At 40.7% G+C, this 15,495-nt stretch overlaps 1 protein-coding gene across 5 annotated transcripts; it reads right to left on the bottom strand.

Moving 5' to 3' along the window:
• Nucleotides 1-684: 684 nt before the first annotated feature.
• On the bottom strand, nt 685-14,803 carry LOC146391318 (phospholipid scramblase 1-like). 5 transcript variants are annotated; one of them, XM_084924190.1, is made up of 8 exons: nt 14,493-14,803; nt 13,805-13,960; nt 8,004-8,278; nt 7,186-7,228; nt 6,776-6,996; nt 4,244-4,405; nt 3,184-3,345; nt 685-3,090 (listed from the first exon to the last, which is right to left on the bottom strand). In XM_084924190.1, the coding sequence occupies exons 2-8, from the start codon at nt 13,815-13,817 to the stop codon at nt 3,031-3,033; spliced, it is 936 nt and encodes a 311-aa protein (XP_084780316.1). In that variant the 5' UTR covers nt 13,818-13,960; nt 14,493-14,803; the 3' UTR covers nt 685-3,030. The 5 variants fall into 5 exon arrangements, with proteins under 5 accessions (XP_084780316.1, XP_084780314.1, XP_084780318.1 ...); XM_084924188.1 differs by having other exon boundaries at nt 13,805-13,894; XM_084924192.1 differs by lacking the exon at nt 13,805-13,960.
• Between the last annotated feature and the right edge of the window lie 692 nt (nt 14,804-15,495).

Here is a 15,495-nt window from a genome sequence, read left to right as displayed (position 1 = left end):
ACGTCTTTTGCACATAGGTTTGCTGTTTTAATACATTTGTACATATTGTAGTAGAAACTTTGTTAAATAAAACTGATCTCTGGTGGCCTGAACACAGGATCTCAGCTCTGTGCCTCTTTAGTTCTCTAAGAGAGGCTCTTACCTTTGTTCTACTGCCTGCTAAGATTGACCCTGTGTACACCGACACGCTACAACTGGTTTAAATATTTGCACAGCAATAGCAGGTAAAATATTAGGTGATCATGTATGAAAACAAACTCCAAAGCCATGCTTCAGTGTTTCTGAGGGATGGATGGACATGTGCAGACATGTTCTGAAATACTATACATGAACATCTCACATGCTCCCAGGAGATGGAGCACTAACCCAGTAGCACTGCTGTTGTCTTTCACTCATGCTTCTGAACAACGGCATGGATATAAATAACTTTCTGTTAATAGGCAAATAGTACAGAAAGTTCAGACTGAAGTGAGGATGCCATTCAACAGTTAAAAAAATAAAATTGGCTAAAGCACGATTTGAATGGAGCTCATTTTGAGGCGGAGCATGAGGGACTAGATTTCCCCTACTAAACCAAAGCTCATTTTCTCCAAGTGCAACCAGATGGTCCACATTTAGGCCGACAACAGAGCACCTTCCCCAGATTTTCCTGCAGCATCACGTGGGCAGAAAAACAAGAGACGATTGTGATTTTAATAAAGGCTTATCGTTGCATTTGTTTATTTGAGAAATACATCGTTGCTTGTATATGTAAAAATGTCCAATCACAAGAAAAGTGTTACAAAACATTTTTGATTAAAAAAAAACAAAAAAACAACAAACAAAAAAAACACAGGAAACATGTTGCAGCCCCTCCCAGCTGCACATATATGATAGAAAAAAGAAAGCCTCCAGAGGAACAGTAAACTGTGAGTGCGCAACTTAAATCAACTGTACATGCTTTGGTTAGTACTGGCCACTCAGCATATACATATAGTTATGCATGCACATACAATACATTTGGTTAGTGATGGCAAACAGCTAGCTGGATTTGAAAGCACTTGTGGCAACCAGATCTCACACTGGAGGCGTGCCCAGAACAAGAGTGATTATTAAACACAGAAGTGCAACATTAACCTCTCATCTATCAAACACTGTAGAGCGAAGCAACCAAATAAAAAAACAAGTCAATTGATTCGGTTAAGATTCTGGTCTCCTCTCTATTTCTCTGTACCAGCAGTAATAACTTCACCAACTCTTTCCAGGGACTTAGGAACTACACAGTGTTTCATGCAAGCTTTGCCTGTGGGGTTTTCCAACCATTCTGAGGCCAGATCAATGCTCACTAACCTCAACATCTGCTTTTAAATTTTTCCCTCAGCCTGCATTTTCTCTCTCCCCTATGTCATTACGCAGGCACGTTCAAACACAGTGGTATGTGAAGGAAACTGGATGGTGAGGTGTCACCAGTGTCACAGGCAACCACCAAACTCCATAAAGGGAGCACAGGACCATTTAGAGTAAAGCCTGTGCAACAGCTTTGCATCATGCACTGTGGCTGAAGACATGTTGCTGAATAGAAAGAGTGCACTTTGGTAAAAATGTGTGATTCACAACTTCACACCAATAAAGGCAACGCATCCCTAAACAAGTGACAGCGGCTAACTCGTTCAGACTTTTTTGTAAGGCAGTCAACTAACTGCACAATTAGGACAAGGCAGGTACTGTCTGTACGTAGGCACAATAGAGTTTTGGGCTAAATGCTAAAACCTCAGCAGTGGCACATGTTAACAACAGGCTGTTTAGTAGTTAAGATGCTTGCCATTTCAACCATCTAAGTTAGCATGTCTACATGCTAGTACGATGTCACTTCCTTATGTGGGCTAAATGCTAACAGCCAGTTTACTGTGGCTAAATGTTTCCCATAAGCTTTAGTTAATGACAAAAAGACTTAGGGTGATGCACCTCCTGGCTGTAGTTAGCATTTAGCCCAAACTGAGCTTAAAGATAAACTATTTACATGGATGATAAAATAATGTCAAGCAGGTTTAATGATTAGCATATCTGCAATTATACTTCAGTGTATTTACACGCTAACATTTGCACATGATGCCACCCTGAGCTAAACAACCAGAGCGGGATTCCCGTGGCTAACGTCAAGGTTTTCTATATGGCTTCTGATAAGTGACAAAAAGATTAAAAGATGTGCTAGTGGCTCTGTGTAGTGGAACTCTGGCCCACAAGTGGTTAGTGCCAAATGCTTATGCTAAGATATTCACAGTGACATTGATATAATGAAGCCAAGGCAGGTTTGAGGCTTACCATGTCAAGCATCATATCTTAGTGTGTTTTGCATGCCAACACTTGCTGATTAACACTAAATACAGCCTGCAGTGGAGGCTCAAAGGAATGTAATAGGTTTTGTAGCGCATACACCAAAGTAATAAACAAAAGCCAACTTTTAAATTAAAAAAATATCTGTACACAGATTATGATTATCATCATACCAAAGCAATGGACTGACAGATCGACTCTGCCACCATTTAACTGGATAAATGAAGGCAAAGCAATGAATACATCTTCTACAAAACAGTATTGTACTTCTACTAGATATACTGTTATATCTTTATAAAGCTCGAGCAAGCACATAAAATTACTAACAATAAAAGACAAACTGATGGTGACAAAAAAGAAGAAAGAAATGAAATGTGAACACAAGTGCAGCAAAAACACATTCAAAAGGATGCGTGTCCACACCTGTTTCTAAGTTTAACTTTGGTAGCGTAAATTGTTTGCTATGAATACAGTGATGTGCTTAAAAACACGTGAAACATCTACAGACTGTACAGAAACACTGAGATCTTCAGTCTTTGACTTTGGAGAGATTCAAAGTTTTAAATCTAATCAAGAGTTTATTCACTCACAATGAGTTGTATGTGTTAATAAATGGATTATGGGACTGGTAACAAATGAACAAAAAAATTACAAATGTTACGTAACAGGAAAACATCATCATAGGCCGCCCCCCCCCCGCGGTTCCTCTTTCCTCTGTTATGAAAACACACTGCTGCGCTGGTTGGCCTCTCCGACTTTCTCAAAGAACATGAAATCCTGCAAAGCAACGTCAAAAGTAATGAATTATTTTATTCAGCAACACACCACATATTTCAAAATCAACTATGTTCTTGTAGATTGGGGACTTACGATGAGGAAGCAGGCGCCCATCAGCACAGCTTTCATCTTCACGTCCAAGTCCAGCGGGAACTGGATGCCAAAATTATCTGTGTCAGTGAAGACTTCCTTCAAAAGGCCGCTCCACTGCTTGCTGATGCGACCAATGGGTGTGCCACCATCTTTCCCCTTCAGCTGCAAAACAATAACAATACCAGCGTTCGTCACAAGTTGTTAATCCTGTCGCACACACTTTCTTTAAACAATGGAAACAACATCAGCCTTGCTGCCGATTTGTTTAAAATTTTCTTGCTGAGAAATAAAAGCTTAACATGCACTTATCAGGAGATAAAACAGCTTTTTTGGTTCTCTATGAAAGGCAACACAATCCGACCACCAGCAGCACTAAGGATCATTCACTTGGTGTCAAAATAATGGGAAAAATTAGAGTCATGGATGCTCTTAAGGGTTGGAAAAGTAACTGGACGAGTGGGAGAAAATACTGACAAGCAAGTTCACCAAGACACAAGAAGATTACGTAATAAACAAAATCTCAAGCACAATCTTTGTGCAAACAGATGACAAAAATCAGGCTCTGCTGCAATCCTGGCAGATCAGCTGACCTGATCTGCTGTTTAAGCTGCTTTAGCCTGCCTACAATTGCATTTCCCCTGCATGCCTCCTGCGTCTAATCACAACTACTTGCAGCCAGTAGTTGTATCATGTCAATTCTCAAGTAATGTGTGCAGGATGTCATGTGGGAAACCAGGAAGTGAGACTAATAGGAAGATTTAATTTTTTCATTGCACAGGCTGGATAGTAGCCTGACTTCGAGGTGTACCTTCATATTTTATGGACAGATAAGAGTCGTATCAACCTTTTCACTAAACTCTACAATAAAGTGAATAGAAAGTGTTTTCCAAAACTATCAACTATTCCTTTGACTTAATTAAAATCATCATCAACATCTCTGTGACTGTTACCAGTCCTGTTTAGATTATCTGAGTGGATCTGTAACAAATCACTGTTGGCTGATGGATGAAATTTACTCAGAGTTCGGTTTCCCCCACAAACAACGACCCTCTGAGCTCACCTCAAAGTTGACATCTCCACAGCAGTTGCAGGCAAAGCAGGGCCCCTCCAGTCTCATGAGTGTCTCCTTGTTTGCTCCCTGGATGGAAAACTTTGGCAGGAAAGGGTGCCAGTCCTGTTTGACGTACCCTATGGTGGTCCCCGGTGGAGCCTGGACCTCCATCTGTTGGTCACATAGTTAGACACATAGTGGCTCTGCACAAAATTAGAAAGCTATTTCACAGAGCTTGGTTTGCTCTCTTTCCTGGACACTGACAGCTATAAATAAAACGTCACGCGGTGTCACGCTGGACAGCAGGAATGATAAGTGAGGCTGACTGCTTGATTGTTAAACCATGTAAACAAAGGGAATGCATCTCACATGGTTCCTGTCTGGGCAGTAAACCGAGAGCTGCAGTATGATTGGATATCTTCTTAGATTTGTGCCATTGGGAACGTTCTGTAGACAGACCGCTAACGATGTGATTACACAAGGGCAAAGAGAAAAAGGTCTCAGTGGAAGGATGGCAAAGGATCAGGGAGTCTAGGAGATAGTTTGGACAGACAAAAGGGCCATTCATGGTCTTAACAAAACCCTGCCTGAGCAGAGTGGCACACAAAGGCACTGAAACACCGGTCAGCAGCAACCACTCGGCAACAGTAACTCAAGACAAAGAGAGGAAAGGCAAAGGTATGAGCCACTGGCACTGTGAGGCTGCAGGTTGTTATGAAGAACGAAGAACTGATAGACCTCTGTATTTTACATGAGAAAAGACTAACAATTATTTATTACTTTAAACACAGGACTAAGGTTTTCTTCCAGTCTGGCTGTAAGTAGCAGTATCAAGTGTCAGTTACATGCACTATAACATGCACTAGACTATGGTGAATTCAAATGTCTTGGGGGCCAGAATTGTCCTGGCAAAGACTCAGATCTGACCCTCTGGACAGCTTTTGAAATGTGAAGGATGACATAATGGACTTGGCTTTTCCTGCTGATACTGACTCTACCCCGGCCATGCCAGAACCTTGTGATTTAAATCTAAGCTGTAAATGTGTTAGAGATGTGTTGATAAGTAGCTTTCTTACATGTTATTTGCATCTGAGCCACAAGAGCAGGGAGCTCGTGCTTAAAAACAAAGTTATTTTAACGGATCCGACTGTGAACGACATGTTTAACATCATCTCCAAGAGAAGCCAACGCCAAAGCGAGTCTGTCCACACAGTCTCCCCGTGTTGAATTCAAGACCTTTAATAAGCATATTTACAGCATGGTACCAAACAGTATCAGCCTTTATGTATTGCATCCCCATTCATAACATCTGTAGAGGTTGTCTTAAATAACTGATAAATAACCATCTGATGCCAGATGTTCTGAGGGAAATTCAAGAAATTAAACTGTGTGCATCTGTTCCACAGTGCATTTACTGTTGAGGGGGAAAAGCAGATCAAAGTGGTAAACACACTGACAATTTAATAATCAAAGTCTGTTGATAATAACATTTGAATTTGATGTTCTAAACAGGCTGTAGAACAGTGTTTAATGGGTGATCACAAAGCTCTTGAATCAAAAGCTTTCCCTGATTCTAAATTTGGCCTCATGACCATCTTCTTGAGCATGCCTGGATGGACTCCGGTTAGTAGCTGTTAATTTTTTGACTGCTCACTGGAAGCCTCCTTTTAACTGCTTACACTGTGCACTCTGTACATTTCACCATAAAACTCAAACTTGCATAAAAAGCAAATACCAGTGTCCTTGTCAAACTGACTCCAATTTCACATCAATGATCACTAATGATACAGGCAGGGTCTGCAGCTCCAATCGACTGTCAATGCAGAGAACATTAATCTGCATGCGGTTGGTTCCAGGACAGAGCACACTGATAACTCAGAGCAGTTTCTTTGGTCACCTGGACCAATCAGCAGTAAATTAGCCCACTTCCCACCCAGAAAAACTATTTTAAATCCAGCAGGGTTAAGAGAGGCAGGCGAATAAATCAGACTTGTATAGCAGCTCCACTAAAAACATTCCTGAAGACTAGAAGTAAATCCTGAACAGGAGATGAGCTGTCGTAAGTGTAAGTGTCACAAAATAAACTACAGAGCTCGTGTTTCTCTTAAAATCTTCAGATCGATCCTTTAATTTCTACATTACATTAAAAAAAATTTCATTGCCCCTTATAAAACTGTAATGTCTTGATTTATTTGTCTTTATCTGATCTAACTTTTGTATCTATCTTTATTTAATCAAAAAAGTGATTAGGTATGTCTTAACATAAACTACGAACAGAGTGCTACAGAAAGTAAAGAGTTTATTCTTCCCTATCAGTCTCTTCAGATATTTAATATAGCTAAAGATTAACCAGCACATCTAGATCTAATACAATAATCCAGATATGATGGATGAGTTCTCAGATTTCACACCAAAAATGCTTTTGACCGGGAACAATATTGGTCTAGGTGTGGTAAATGAATGCAATATGACTCCATTAACCTCTTTCAACACTAGCCAAGTCACTTCTACTCAAACACAGAAACATTACAATGGACAGACCTCTTGCAAGCAGCAGGGACACCAGCAGGAGACGCAGCGGAAAGGCCTGATGAGACGGATGACCTCCCTGTCCATGTTGTCCTTTATTTTCATGTCGAAGCTGCGCAGAGAGCCGCAACAGTTCCTGGTGCAGCAGTCATTCTTCTCTTTGGCCTTGTAGATCTTTTGACCCAGACTGTTTTTGATTTCATACTGGTTGTTTGTCTCAAAACCAATGAATGCTGGGCGTGGTTGGGAGAAGAGAAGGGAAAAGGGTGAGCAGTAAAGTAAAGATAAGTAAGGAATTTCAAGGGCGGATATCATTTTTCTTCCGTTCGTATTCATCTTGAGAGGCTTTAAACCTCACACACAGCTGCCTATGAGCTGCTGAAGGATTAAATATTTTGTGTTCAACAAGATGCGCGCCTCACCTTCCAGGAGTTCGACTTTCTGATGGATCAGGATCTGGTCAATCTAAAACCGAAGGAGAGAAAGCAAACTGAAAAAGGCAACTCTGCAGCACATCCTGCAATCTGAAAGTCTCTTCCTTCTAAAAACAATTAAAAGCACGTATGACCTCACATATTGTTTTAAAAAGGAAACTGACTTTAGCGTCACAAATCCTAGTTGAGATTAATAATCACCAAAAAGTGCAGCAAACTGCAAGTATTTCAATGGTGAGCCAACAGAACTACAAAACGCTACTTTTACCCACTATAGTCTTAAACGTGACCTTTTCTCTTACTACTTGGCATGCAACAGATCCAGGAACTGTGTCGGGTTACGCACATGGCCAGCAGCTTTTCAGGTTCATACAAATTCCAAGTAAAATGGAAGGATTAATTGAGTCATCGGTCATTGTTAGAAAGTTTACTTAGAGTTCGTGACAAAAAAAACAAATTGTGACATTTAAGAAGACAGTGGAACCAATCGTAGCTCTCAAAATCCCCTGACTGCACTGACTTTTCTTTTTTTTAATCTGCCTGTCAGCTTGGATATTGTAATACTAAACATACAATGTAATGCCTGATATAACACTAATAGGAACGAATAACTCGATAGATAAAAGAAAGACATGAACAAGTGGAGCCTACAGTGAATTTTCAGAGCTCATCTTGGAAAAGCAAAATATGTTTGGCACAAAAGTGCATTCAGATCATAATTGTGACTCCAAAAGCTGCTGAACAGGACAGCATATAAAACAAAACAACAACAAAAACTGTGCTGGTTTAACCTTTCTCTGCCCTACCTGTGTGAGGTACTCGAGTCCAGGTGGGACACCAACGGGGACTGCTGGACCTCCAGGAGGTGGTGAAATCCCCCCTGGTGGGCCACCGTATTCAGGGCCTGGAGCTGGCCCTATGGGTGCTGGCTGGTACATGACCGCAGGTTGTCCTGAATAGCCCATGTTGAAGCCCGGTGCAGGGGCTTGACTGGGATCTCCATATCCAGGAGGAACTGGATACGGTGCTCCGCCGGGTTGAGACATGGGATAGGGTGGCTGGTTTGGAGCACCTGGGTAAACTGGAAGGGGGGGGGGGGGAATAGACACAATCAAAACCTGTTCAGATATACCGACAGTCTGATTTGACTGAATTTGAATTCATGAGCTCGGTTGTTGCTGTACAAACTATGACAGTCAAACTTTAGAAAGTAGAGCTCAATTTTTACCATAAAACAACCAGAGAATACAAGGAAAATAAATAAAGCCGTAATATGTAAGATAGGGCACAAAAAACTAAAAGAAACCATCAACTCTGAGTATGAATGATAATATAAATATACACACATAAAAATTATAGACCAGCTGTGTTGACCACGGCTGGTCGTCTCCAGGTTCTTACCCTCCAGTCAGATCAGAGACAGAAGCTGAGAGCAGTGATCGCCGAGTGTCTCGCTAGAAGCAGCTACTCTCTGCTGAGTGTGAGTGCGTGTGTGCGCACGCTGTGAATCATCCGCCCTTTTTTTTTTTCTTTTTTTAGTAGACAGGGCAGAGCTAATTGGCCGGTGATTGCAACACAACAGTAATGACCTACCTATACTGGAAAAACTGGATCCATGATATGGTGGAAACCAATTGTCAGTGTTTCCATGGTGGAAAAACTGAATATGTGATGTGAAAACTGAGATTTGGGGATTTTTTTGGGACAGGAACTGAAGATTCTTACATTAAGTGAGGATTTCAGTTAGGAAGAACGGACGCCGTCAGCACAGGGATATGTAACTTTGTCTCTCAGAGTGTTTGCATCTTATTTAAAGCAGCTGTTGCGTTAAATCAACAGAACCATAAGTGCACACTAGTCTCAAGAGGCTAGCAGCCAGCCTACTCTGTGGCTGCCCTGGAGAACGCCACGAGGGGCCATAAGACCCTACACAGGGCCAGTTGCACCTTTGTTGTGTGCTATGGGACTCACTTTCACAAGATTCATAACAATGACTAACTGGGGATTGCTTACTTTTATGAATGTGTAAAATGCTGTTATCAGATAACTGCAAGGTCCACTGGAACACAGCTGTCCGTATGATCATATGTTATGCCAATAACGTCTAAACTGAGTTAAATGGTTTGTAATGTCCTTGTTTAAAATGCAAAAATGTGACAACAACGACAACAACGTTGGTCAAAATTATACAGCATTGACCGATCAGTCTTTGGTGTGTAAAAAGACACCTTTCCCCTCACTACTACAGTCGTGCACACACGTACGCATATCTCGTTCCATAGTACAGACCTCATTTAGAACACAGCATTTAAGCCCCACTAAAATGTGAAATGTCAGAGATAATGGAAAATCAATGCCGAATTTTATTAACCACCTTCCCTTATCCTGCTTCCAAGAATAAAGGTTAAAAAAAATGTTAATAGTTTCACTATCATAGGACTGCTGCTGCCATTCAATTTGTTTTGTAACAGACAAGATTAAAAAAAAGAAATCTGGTGTGGTGGAGAGGCAGAAAATGTAGAAAATTTTAATAGTGCAAGTCTAATGCATCGTGGTGGTCGTTTGTACTTGTACTGAGGACGGTTTCCTTTAGCCCTGAGAACTGTGTGTAAGCCGGCTTGACCTAAAACCCCAATATCACGATAATGGTTATCAACTTCCTCTATTAACCCTTTAAGACCTACCATAGAACCAAGTCCGCCAGAGCTTATAGTATATTTTTACATGCTGTGGAGCCATTTTTTGGAGCATTTCAAGTTGCTATACATCAATACAACCATTATAGCCCAAATTTTAATAATATGTCTGCATTAAGTGCATAGTAATTACATAAATTGCAAAAAAGTGCAATAAACTACAAAAAAATTTAAAATCGTTTTTGTTTTTTTAACATATATTTCTAGTTAGAGAAATTTAAGAGGCTTATCCCTCAAAACTGTAAATACAAAAAAGTTGCACAAACTAGTTTCCCACCAAAGGAAATTTATTTTAAGTGTCTTCATAGTTTTATTTTTGAGATACACCAATTTTCATATACTGCAGGAAAAACGAAAAAATATATTATAGTGCAAATTTGCAAAATAACAGCATATTCATCAAAATAAAATATTTCCAGCAGTGCAATATGAGTCCTCAGCATCCCAGAAACGACACAGAAAGTCATGAAGTCAAACATAACTTTTAAAAACACAAGTATAGGCTCATAAGGCCACGATGGTAAAAAACTACATTTCCGCAAAATGACGTCACTTCCGGTTTCGGGCAGGTCATGCCGGACATGCGATAGTTCGCGCTGATGGACGTAGGAAGTGTTACAAACAGCTGATCAGATGGCAAAGCGTGTTTCTGGAATATTATGTTTTTGTTGCTGCAAGTGCTTTTTATGCAGTTTTTGCAAAGCTATATGTGGAAGGAAACTGTGACTTAGGACAAGCTGATGGCATAAGATGTAAGTACAACTCCTCCGGTTTCATATGCAAAAAAAATTATTGCGCTAGCTTACGTGGTTGCAGAGCTACCGGGATTTAAAAATAGTTACGCAAAATGGAGCGTGTCCGCTCCGACCGGCTTTAAAGGGTTAAGCTGGGCTTTCTGCCTCCCTGCGAGTGTCTCCTACACCAATCAGAGACATTATCAAATGATGATGATAAATGGTGATGATAATAAAAACCTAATGGTGAAACTCACCACTGTTACAAACAAAAGAGATTAAAGCTGCAGAAACTTGTTGATTTTGCGATTTAGTAAACAGAGCAGTAAAAATTAACATTTTAATTTGAGAAAATTATTGAAACACTGCATGGTGCTCTAGTTTTTTTTCCCCTAACACGACAGCTACACATTTAACTAATAATAAACATTAACATCCCATAAATTAATAAAAGACATGTGGATGCATGTAAAACAGACTTAGCAACACATTAGAATCTGATCTCAAATCATTTTTATACATTTTCTGACACTGCAAAGCTCAGTGTGAGCTGCTGTAACTTTACTGTTGCGCTTCATTCCCGATCTTGCCAAGATACGGCTTTACAAGCTGCTCGTGCAAAACGTAGTAGCCAGCAGAGAATCTGTATCGCACTTACAACGTGCTGTAAATAAAACAATCAGTAAAAACGTGCCACTTCCAGCCCATTTTAAACCAAAACTGAACATATAACCTGCTTCTGACCAGGTTACGTGCACAGCAAAGGTTACTACGGTGATTTAAAGTTAATTTCAGCGGCTCCCTTATTGACAAAGGGTAGCTCCACATATTTCAGTGTGACAGATTTCTTTTTTTAACTACACCAGGAGATGTGTGTCTCCACCTGGGATCAAAGTGGGGCTCTTCATGTATTAATGAGACACACAGAAAACTCATTTTAAGGTCAACACAGCTTTGTAATCTCGCTTTCCCGTGTTTGCAGTCTTTTCCAATATGAGTGTTTTCTGCTTATTTTAAATATATAAATCTATATAGAAATATAAATGACAAACTGACTTTGGTTAACAGCTCTAGTTTATGACGGGACCCTCAAAAAACAAAATTTACCTTTACCAGATATTCATTTGGGGAAAGTTGTGAACTGTCCAAGGAAGAAAAGAAAAAGGAAGCTGAAGACATTTTTGCTCGTAGAGAAATTATTGTTTACTTAATGGCTCACTAAATATATAAATCTATATAGAAACTTCCTGTGTTTACTACACAGGAAGCATAAACCATAAAGTCACTGCCTTAACACAAATGACGTGACGAGCCTCCTGAGTCACACCTGCTGACAGACCGTCATGTGAAAGTATGTGTGCTGTGACGTTTTCTAACAGCAGCCGGGACATAATTAGGAAAGAATTTAGAAAGATCAAATTTAGATCAGCTTGTTTTTGCTGACGAGAGCCTCCACATGCCCGTTGGGTTTCTCTCTGAATGTTATATATGAGCTGCTTTTCTGCACTGTATGTTCTTTACAGATGTGCTTTTTGATGTGAATCGCAGCGAGTATACTGGTAATGGAAAAAGAAACTAAACAAAAAGGTCTATGCACATTTAAATGAAATAACATGTCAATAAGGGATTTTGGTCTCAAGACTGGCCAAACTGGTTTTTATTCACATGCAATTACCTGAAGCACATGAGTCTAACTTTTCTAAAGGTCACTAGCCTATGGTTCCCCCCCCCCCCCCCCCCCCCCTCTCTCACACGCACACACGTGACCAAGTAAAAGATTGTGAGAGGAAGGCAGCTGCAGGAGTGCCTGATGATCTTTCCACAGTCTCATCTAGAAAATTTTACTTCCTCTTGTGAGTGAGCATGGACTTCTATGGAAGGGTGAAAATGCACCATGAGCTCAGCTAAGCAGATCCTCCCTCAGAGTGTCTCCACAGCACTACAAGCACAGGGCGGGGGCATAGATGGAGAACCAGAAGCGAGAAACTACTCAGAAAAACATTCCTGAAATTATTCCTTCATTAAATTATTAATTAAATCCTGTCCAGAGAAAAACACTCAAAAACGAGGTGGACATGACAGCTAGTACTCTGCCTGGGAAAGAGGAAGGATTCCTCCCCCCATGTTTTCTTAATATTATGGCTAATATTGGTTTACATATTCACCTAACAAGCAAAAGATCTCTGGTTGGATCCCGGGAGGATCCTTCTGGTGAAGTGACGCCATCACTGATGCAGATTCTGTCCCTGCTCTATTTATGCTCCCCTCACTGCTTTACCACTTATGTGCAGGTCAGGCTCACTCACCAGTGAGGAATACATGTAAACTATAAAATGATGTTTTCAATCAGTTTGTACTTGATATTCCCACTCAGCAGTAAGGATAAATACAAAGCTGACAACGTTTTGTGTTGTTTTTTCCCCCCTCCTGTCTCGGCATTAGAATTGTTGTCTGAAGGCCAAAAAATTCCAAAAAGATTTACTTTCATGAGTGGAGCACTACTTTCTTTTGAGTCATTACAACCACAACGAACAAGACCAGGTGACTGGAAACGCCCATTTAGTCACGAGTCTGCTGGCAAAGGCTGATGAATGTAATAAAGCCTTGTGGACTACAATTAAGACAGAAAACAACCTCTTGTGCCATTTGTGTGTAATGAAAGTTAAAAAAGGAAGTTAGACAGTGTGAAGCTAGAGGTCTGCCTTTGCTCAACATCCCTCTCTTTACTTCACATTAAACAAACAAAAAAAACAAAAAACAGAAAAAAGTGTGGGTGCACCCACTGCCCTGGCATACACAAACAATAGCACCTTTCACCTTTTCCACTCAGTGAGAGAAGTCTGCTGGGCCAAAGACTCTGATGTGTTTTCAAAAAAGTATTCCTGGAATTTCTTGGGGAAGAAAAAATAAAAACATCCCCCACCTTCAGGAGTCTACTGTGTGGGCTGGACAGTGTGCTCATTATTCAGGCTGTTGGGTTTAGTGGAAAGCTAACGGGGTAAGTGTGAGAAAACTTTTAGCATTTTACAAAGCGTGACGTAATGGAAACAAAGTGTTAAAGCTATTAAAGTACGCCACACTGCTCACGTTTTTAAAACACTCTTACGCCTTCATATTTTCGTCCAAAGAAAAAAATGAAAACAAAAGTCAGCATAAATGTGAAATCTAGGCACTTACCAGGAGCAGACATGGTGCAGAGCTTTTCTGGGCGGAGGAAGAAAAATAAGGTCACACTTCCCGACGCAATCGCACGGTTTCTATGGGAAACTGAAAGGATAAAGGAAAGAAGAGGAAAAAAAAGGGGAGGGGTGGGTGTAATAGAAACCAGCAGGACTGGAGGAGGGTGCGCAGAGAGCGACAATAACACAAACGTGAATTTTTAACTGCAATCGGTCATGCGTTCAAGGCGAGCGACTCGAAGTTGTGTGTAAATGTGCCCTATGTGGCATCCCGACACAAAGCTTCACGGATAATATCCAGACACAGCCCAGAGGTCCAAAACAATCCTGACAATGTTGCGTTCAAAGTCGTGGCCCTTTTGTCCCTGATGCACAGTATTTCAGACCTAAATCATAAAAATAAAAGGAGTGGGTGTGCCCCGTGTCAGCCCAAGACTGGCAGCTAACTGCCACTAAATGTCAGCATTGAGCTCTTTTTGCCCCTTTAGACGTCATTAAAGTTCCCACTCATGTTCCCATGAGAGCTCATTAAAGAGAAAAACACCTACAGCTTCTTAAAGTAAAGGTCGCGAGCATCTCCTGCCTCGTGAGCAGTCTTTACGTCGTAGTAAAAGAAAGAAGAAGAAAAAAACACTCGAGCTAAAATATGGTGAGGAACAGCACACACTCACACAAAAATATCTCACCTCAGTGGCTGTTTTTTTCCCTGAAGTTCCAGCGACAACAAATGGAAAGAAAGTGGTGGGAAAGCAGAAGCTTGCTGTGCTCTTCCTTTAACCTGTTAGCTGCAGCTCTGCTGTACGCCTCCCTCCACTTCTTTCTAGTCTCCTCCCCCTTTGCGGGATTTTACGTGGGCTAAGGCTTTGGTGGGTCATTGAGATGAGGGCTTTTGTGCACTGGGCGGGAAGAGGAGACCGGCGTCACCAGGGACGTCTGAACTTGTTATCGCTCGCTGCAGATGCGGGAGGAAGACGAGAAGGAGCGGTGCGACCTGTGAAACACTGGGGCAGCTCCGACCACCAGGGGGCGCCAAAATGCCAGAAATCACAGCCACCTTCTCCGGCTCCTCCTCCTCAGGAAACCCAGACACTACAGTAAATACACACAGAGTGTGCTGTAAGACTTTTTGATTATACAACGCTGAAGTTAAAGAAGAGTAAAAAGTAAGACTGATGTTGTTTGAGACAGTAGTAATAATATGTATACTATAATAATATGTCTGCTATAATAATTACACTGTATTTATAAACCATATTTATTATAGTATAATACAACCAACATTCCTACCTGTCTTTATAAACTGTATTTATTATAACAGCTACCAGCATTCCTACCTGTAGTCCTAACTCATACTCAGTGTGCACTACCACCAATCACATTGCACCTTTGATTGCACTGATCACTTGCTCCTTACATTGCACCTGCTTCCTTATATGGCACATATAATTTGTACATATCTCTGTAGATACTTATGTTATTACATACATTCCCTGTGTAGGCAGGGAAAAACTGTTTTTTTTAATGTAAAAATCTACATGCTGCTAATGGAGAGATGCCAGACTGTGTTTCATTGTTCTTGTAACAGTGACAAAGACGATGTATTCTATTCTATTCTATTCTACTATAATAATATGTATGACATAGATCTTACAGCAATTTAACTATCGAAAATACTGAAGTAGCTATCTA

This window comes from Perissodus microlepis, chromosome 3 (genome assembly GCF_051167445.1).
Source record: "Perissodus microlepis isolate ML-2025 ecotype Zambia chromosome 3, ASM5116744v1, whole genome shotgun sequence".
Lineage (NCBI taxonomy): Eukaryota > Metazoa > Chordata > Actinopteri > Cichliformes > Cichlidae > Perissodus > Perissodus microlepis.
Note: the sequence above shows the minus strand (reverse complement) of the source record. Positions and strands in the feature narration are given on the sequence as shown.